The 7,762-nt window shown below is 43.9% G+C and overlaps 1 protein-coding gene across 5 annotated transcripts in view; it reads left to right on the forward strand.

The window, feature by feature from the left end:
* The window catches only part of pak1 (p21 protein (Cdc42/Rac)-activated kinase 1), a 57,457-nt gene that overhangs the window by 32,541 nt on the left and 17,154 nt on the right, over positions 1–7,762 (forward strand). For 2 of the 5 annotated variants that reach the window (XM_083772780.1, XM_083772778.1), the window contains 2 exons: positions 3,086–3,312; positions 5,340–5,486. In XM_083772780.1, coding sequence (XP_083628906.1) covers positions 3,120–3,312; positions 5,340–5,486 — 340 coding nt within the window. In that variant the 5' untranslated portion in view covers positions 3,086–3,119. Of the gene's footprint in view, positions 1–851; positions 929–3,085; positions 3,313–5,339; positions 5,487–7,762 lie in introns of those variants that run through there. The other 3 variants (XM_083772779.1, XM_083772781.1, XM_083772782.1) reach the window with 3 other exon arrangements.

Here is a 7,762-nt window from a genome sequence, read left to right on the forward strand (position 1 = left end):
ATAAAACATTTGAGCGTCACTAGTAGCCTACTAGTGCACTCCTAATGTGGCATAGTGTCCTAGTAAATGACTGTCTAAGAAATCCTGGAAACTGACAGATCTACAAGAGCTTGTAGATCTGTTATTTTCAAACGGCCCGAAATGTATATAGGGCTGAAGTGGTTTACTGTACTGTACTACTCAACATTTTTACTTAAGTACATTACTTGAGTAAATGTACTTAGTTACTTTACACCTAACAGTTTGTGTGTGTGTGTGTGTGTGTGTGTGCTTGCTTACACTTCCTCCTGTCGTGGGTGTGATGGCTTTGAACAACTCGTCGTTATGTGGACCCTGTGTGTGTGTGTGTGTGTGTGTGTGTGTGTGTGTGTGTGTGAGTGTGAGTGTGTGTGTGTGTGTGTGTCAGACCATAGGTGCTCATGTTACACATGTGCAGCAGACTCAACAATAAACTTTTGTCTGTCTATGTTTGGGTCTGGTTTAGTATTTCACATTGCAAAGTGTGTGTGTGTGTGTGTGTGGGGGGGGCGGCGCATGTGTAATCACTATTCATATATGAGTGCGTATGTTAGTGGCCTACTCAAGTGTGTGTGTGTGTGTGTGTGTGTGTGTGTGTGTGTGTGTGGGTGCGCATAAACCCTTCCCACCAGTGTGACTCACCTGTGACACAGCAGTGTGACATCATCACGGGGGGGAGAGGGGGAGGGAGGAAGGAGAGAAAAGGCCGACTGGCACAGAACTTATATCTCTCTCTCTCTCTCTCCTAGACTCACTTTCTCCACTCTCACTCTCTCTCTCTGTCTCTCTCTCTCTCTCTCTCTCTCACACACACACACACACACACACACACACACACAGCTCAGTTACAGTTGCCGTTCAGTGTATTGTTTCTGGGGAAGCAGTATGGACGCTCGTCGTCTCTGTTGAGGTGAGTGTGTTGTTTTTGCCTTTGTTGATAGATGTACAGTAGTAAATATTCTAAATAATCTGTATTATTTTGAGACCGTTCCGTGCCTGGCATAATACCTATATGTTTCTATATCAGTGGTTCTCAATATTTCATGTCAAGGACCGCCAGAATTATCTGTATTTGGCCGTGGACCCCCTTCTGAAAATATGTTGTTCCAGGGACCCCCCCCCCCCCCAGAAGCAAAGATTTGAGTTAAAATCAGAGTCGCTCTGAAAGAATATATATTCAAAGATGTGCGCCACATTTTCATGATTTTTCAAAAATAACAGACCTACAAGCTTGTAGGTCTGCTATTTTTGCTATGAGCTTGTAGATCTTGTAGATCTGCTAAAGCATAACATAATGCTTAAAACACCAAAAGGGGTTCCCGTACATCGTGCATCCCTAATAGTAGATAGACAGGAAACGGGGAGCGAAGACACACAGTAAAGTTTTGTCGGGCTCGGGACTCGAACCCACGACACACTGTCACGCTGGATTACCAGCCATGGTGCCTGGACCGCTAAACCGGCCCCAGGCCTCGTGGGGGGAAAACTCTGGACTGTTTCTTTGGGGCGGCAGTGGCTCAGTGGGTAGAGTGGCTGGATGGTAACCGCAAGGTTGCCAGTTCGAACCCAGGCTCCCCCAGAGTTGGCGTCGAAGTGTCCTTGAGCAAGACATTAATCCCTAATTGCTCTTTATGTGCAGGTTGGTATACCTTGCATGGTTTCCGCCGCCATCGTGTATGAATGTGTGTGTGAATGTAATGCACAATCTATGTAAAGCTATATAAATGCACCATTTGACTGTCATGCTCACCCTGTGTTCGTTTTGATTTAATGTGTTGTTGTTGTTGGTTGATAAGCTCTGTTTCCTTTTCTTGGAGAGCTTATAGTGGCTCCTCTGTGAAGCCGCCGTGTAATTGTAATGAACTATATTAGCAGAGCAAATGAACGCTGATGTGATCACGATGATGAGCCTGACATGAAACGTGATGAGAAGGCCCTGATACTGTACGTCTCTCTGTGGAATGATAGTGTCTAGTGGAGCGTTCAGCGCTGTGTGTGTGTGTGTGTGTGTGTGTGTGTGTGTGTGTGTGTGTGTGTGTTCGTGTTCTTCTAAAACCAGTTATTATGTTAGGTCCTGAATTATTCGCCTCTCTCTCGGCTGTATATACAACGTCACATGCGTGTGTGTGTGCGGTGCGTGCGCACATTTCTCTCTTTCCACATCACTACATTTAGGCCTGACTCGGTGTACACACACACACACACACACACACACACACACACACACACACACACACACACACACACACACACACACACACACACACACACACACACGTCACACACACAGGTCAGTGAGTAAGGTGCTGAGTGTGTTCATAGATAACAGAGCCCTCGGTGACCAAATGGAAAGTCTCCATCTATGTTTTTTATCTCTATCTCTGTTTCAGTAGAATCTCTACCTCTATTTCTGTTCCGTTTTCATTCAGCATGACATTAGTTGTGAGGCAGAAGAGGGGTGTGCATGCGTGCGTGTGTGTGCTTCTCACGCAGGGTGTGACAGTACCATTATACCATTATATCAGTGGGACAGTTGACTAAGAACGCGGCCAGTCTCTCTTTCTATTACTCTAACCATATTGACACAAAGTCCTATTTTTAACGTTGTAAGTGGGCTGTCCTGTGTCCTCGCCCATCTGCACGTTTTAATTTAGATAAATACTATGGAGACAGTGTAGGAGAGACAGGCGGTAGGAAAGCTGAAAGACACAGTCTAGGAGAGACAGACAGTAGGAAAGCTGAGAGGGAGACGGTGTAGGAGAGACAGACAGACGGTATAGGAAAGCACGGTGTAGGAGAGACAGACACTCGGACTGACAGACGCAAAGATGCAGTCTACCGTTCATTTCCAAATGGAAGCCAGCGGGGTCGCGAAGCAACAAAGCAAATTCCAATGTTCGGAGCTTCTGCAAAAGAATACAAAGCTTACAAGTTGAAGTTGAGCTGGCTTCACCTTCCAGACGCAGAGATACCACACCTACCGCTGTAGCTGCAACCAATCGAATTGATCCGTTTTTGATATATCATCTTATTTATCTTGTCCGTGATTGGTTGTTTTGTCTTCCAGAAGCAGCCAGTGGGCGGCGGCACGTTAGCTCAAGATGTCTGATAACGGGGAGGTAGAGGACAAGCCCCCGGCTCCGCCCATGAGGAACACCAGCACCATGATTGGCTCCTGCAACAAAGACCCCGCCCCCCTCAACCACGGCTCCAAGCCCCTCCCACCCAACCCCGAGGACAGGAAGAAGAAGGAACGCTCCATACGCTCCATCCTGACCGGGGGCGGAGACAAGAGTAAGACGTGTGTGTGTGTGTGTGTGTGTGTGTGTGTGTGTGCGCTCGCATAGATTAGAGCTCACGCCCACCAATCAATATATCTTCAGTCGAGGCTCAAATGGCAAACATTGTCCAATGAGTGTGTGTGGTTGTGTGTGCGTGCGCGCAGGTGTACAAGATGGGAGATCTCTGCCCCCGATCAATACTCAATGATTGATAGATGTAATAAACATGAGGGAGAGACGGGCAGGCAGGGAGGCAGGCTAGGGCTGTCGCAATTATCACATTTATCGCATATCGCGCTATTACAAGTTGAAACTGCAAGGGGGCAGAAAAACCGCACAGGCGCAATAAACCGCAGGATCCCTGACAGTGGGCCGATGGACGCCCTGCAGCGGCCATCGCAGACGCAGCAAACGCAGCGAACGTGGAGCCAACAAAGGACTCTTGGTTAGAGACCTCTGCTGAGATCAATGAGCGATGCTCCTGCGCTGATTGTGCCCAATCAGTGCAAGAGCAACAGTGCAAGAGAGTTCGAGCAGAAACCAAACTCACTTGCTATCTACAGAAGGAATTATTTACCAATGATGATCCTCGTCTGGTGGCGTGAAAACCAGGCTAGATTCCTTCAACTTTCTAAAATTGCATGCAACATGTGTAGGGCTGTAGGCTATTTGTGCTATAAGTGCACCATCCGAGAGTTTTCCGTGAAGCGGGGAATATCGTTACTGTTCTGTTTGCTGCTTGTTATTAGACTGATATAGTTGAGTTTGGAAGTAAAGAAGAGTTGTGTTAAGCTGTATCATTCATGGTCTGCTGATTCACAAACTCTTCTTTACTTCCAAACTCACGGAGCAACCATCATAATAACAAGCAGCAAACAGAACAATTATCAATTTGCGTTCTTCTCTGAAGCCGTTGCGGGTTATATAGGCAGTTGATGGTGTGTTCCATTTTCATTAATGCTTTCGGTTTTACACCATTAATTTAATATATTAAATTAATATATTAAATTAATGAAGACCAGGACTAATTGAAGATTAATTTTAAATAAACATTGTCGTCTCTGCCATTTATAAAGCAACATAGTAAAGTAAAGCTTAGTGTAACTTTCGTTTATTAATAATGTATTTTTTCATTCATTTTAAATGGGGCTTGAGAACTATATCGCACAGTATCGCATATCGCGCTTCTGAGCCAATTGATTGCACTGCGGTTTAAATTATGTAACCGCGACAGCCCTAGGCAGGCAGGCAGGCAGGCAGATATTTCAAAACCTTTTCATAAACATTCCAGTAATTTCTTGGTATATTTCAGTTATGTGTCATATCTGCCTCAAAGGCTAAACATAATTGCAATCTATATTCCGATTTCCAATGCCAAAAAAACAATTAAATCGTGAATTGTTGATGAATTATTGATGAACTTGAATTAAGAGCTGCTTAGGGAACTGTCCTATCGGCTCGTTTCTGCAGCAACGCAGGTGTGCCAATAATGACGGTAACGCGCGACCCTCGCATGTAATATTGTGATTATTAACAGTTACCATTACACGTCTACTCAATTTAATTATAACTAAGATATTCTATTAACAAATCATCACAGGTCCATTATTTGGTTTCATTTTACGCTCTCAAGAGTGAAATTATTGTTAAACATCTTGTGTCTACACAATTAGAGAATGTAGAAAAGAGTTTCCATGCTGTTTGCCAAAAGCATGGAATTGTGGACAAAATCTTATCCAACGACAACAAAATATTCTTTAGTTTTGGTTCTGAGAGGCTAAATCTCATCAAATCATGTCCGTGCTTCAAATGCAGAATAAATAATGGGACTTGAAATGAAAATGGTTGAAAACCACTGCTTTAGTGGCTTCCAAACATCTGGGGAAAATCTACGTTTTATCGACCTTTCTCTGTCCCAGAAACTATGAACTCTGACACCAGACGGCGCCCGCTTATAGGAGGCCATTTTTGTGTACCATTTCGCACCTTGCGAAGCGCGGGGATTGGCGTATCTTCCTAAATTAAGCATCTTTGTTACAGCGTCTTTGGTCTATGGTCTCATAGAACTACGGTTCCCAGAGTTCAGTTCAAAACAAAACCACGGAAGTACCGCGCCGAAACGAACGCTGCAGGGTCCCCCTAGTGGCGAGGACATGTTGGAAAGCAACAACAGCGTTGTCAGAAACGGTACGTATTCACTTCAACGCGTTCCCTCCCGTTAACACTAGGCGGGATTGGGAGGCCAGTGCCAGTCAAATGTGCGAAATGCCAAAGTAGAAGAAGAGATCCTGGGCAACCAGGAAGTGCAGAACCATAAAACAAATGGAGGGGGTAAAAAAAGAAAAAAGCATTCGTTTACAACTCCCGTAAGTAATCCTCTGCTAATTATGTATGTCATCCCTCGTGTGTGTTAATATCCTTATTGTGTCAGTGAGGGGAAGCTTAGATCATCACCACATAATTAGCACATTATTATCCTCTACTTATATAATTACAATATGTTGTTATTGCCGTGAGGGGGAAGTCGACTCACTGAGGAATTTACATTTATTGTGTCACTGGAAAAATATTTTTTCTCCTAATTCTTCTTCTGTGCAGGCATGTTGATGAGCAGCATAGAAATTAGAAATACACCCGTAACGATTTGAACAACCTTCATCTTGTGCTCCGTTGAGGTCTTAACGAGGAGGGCTATCGGCTATCAATCATTTATTTGTGATCTTGGCATTGAACCTTGGAACATATCAATACAAAATGCATTTGTGTTTAGGCGTTGTAAACATTAATAGTACAGGGCAGATAATACGACAAATAACATAAATATACAAAGCCTATTAGTGAACTATTCCTAGAAATGACCGATACCAATAAAACCAAATAAAATAAATGGTTAACGGTGCATTTATATAGCGCCTTTATCCAAGGCGCTTTACATAGATGGTGCATTACATTCACCCATTCACACACACATTCATACACCGATGGCGGCGGAAACCATGCAAGGCACCAAGCAGCACATCAGGAGCAATTAGGGCTTCAGAGTCTTGCTCAAGGACACTTCAACACTAACGCTGGCGGAGCCCGGGTTCGAACTGGCAACGTTGCGGATACCATCCAGCCACTCTACCGCTGAGCCACCGCCGCCCCCAATAATCAAGTTAATGAATGTACTATACCAAAACAGCCCAGCTGCACATTAGACAGAAACGTGCAGCATATTGATCAGCAGCACAGAAAGCCATGGGTAATGGATTGGACAGCATTAACTCTTTGACCGCAGAGATAGCCTTTTGACGCCTTCCGGTCCAAACGCCCTCCTTGCAGAGATCACCTTTTGAGTTGATGCCTTTTTTAAACCCATTCTGAATGGGCACCCATTTTGGTGTTAGCATCATGTTATGCTTTAGCTATTGAAAAATAGCAGATCTACATGCTCATATCGCGCCACCGAGTGCGCGATACGAGCTTGTAGGTCTGCTATTTTTGAATAATCGAAGACGACTGACATTTTTAGAATCTGATCTCAGGTCAGAATGGGTTAATCAGACCAGTGTGTGTCCAGTGTAAACCTCGTATGAATCTGATCTCAGGTCAGAATGGGTTAATATAAATGTATTACGGTTCACAATCTGCGCTCGTAACACCCTGGTTGCGGTGCTTATGCCGTCTATGGAGATGCAGTTTTTAGAAATATCTCTGATTGTTCTTTTTGTATAAAAAACAAAGATTTATATATATAATGATTTGATCCCCGGTTACAAAATTGTGTTTTGAGTGAATCGAGTAACATTCGCGGGACATGTTACAAAAGATTGCGGTGCGTGTGTGGCTGGAGGTGTACCAGGACACCTTTTTGAAACACGGTTTTGACGTACAGTATTCCTTTTTTTACTTTACTGAGTATTTCCACATTTTCAGTATTTTCTCTCTCCTACTCCACTACATCTCGGACGCAATATTGTACTTTTACTCCTACTACATGATTTGAAAACTTTAGTTACTTTGTAGAATTTGATTATTACTACAAAACATACATTAACCACTTCACCCCTCTATACATTTTGGCTATTTGAAAATAGCAGATGTACTTTTGGGCCTGACGAGCAGGTTGAAGTTCCAAGTGACAGGCTGCTCACCAAGCTGTTGTTTTTCCTGCACTTTCATGGATTTTAATGTGACATTATCATAATTGTGTGTCATTAGCATATTTCGTAAAGCATTTGGTATATAATGACTGGAAGTGTGCCTGGTACACGCACAGGTGAAGCTCATTAGTTATAAAGACAGACACTGCACGTGCACACACACACACACAGACGTTCATTGCCTCACACTTTCTCCCATTTCAAAGCAGAAGTGTGCCGGTGTTAATTAGTAGCTCATTAGCGGCTGTTAACCCCCCCTTAATGGAAGTTGACCCTTGACCCTGGCCTCTGCACAGCTGCTTCTAGAGAGAGAGAGAG

This window comes from Protomyctophum parallelum (genome assembly GCF_964188405.1).
Source record: "Protomyctophum parallelum genome assembly, chromosome: 9".
NCBI lineage: Eukaryota > Metazoa > Chordata > Actinopteri > Myctophiformes > Myctophidae > Protomyctophum > Protomyctophum parallelum.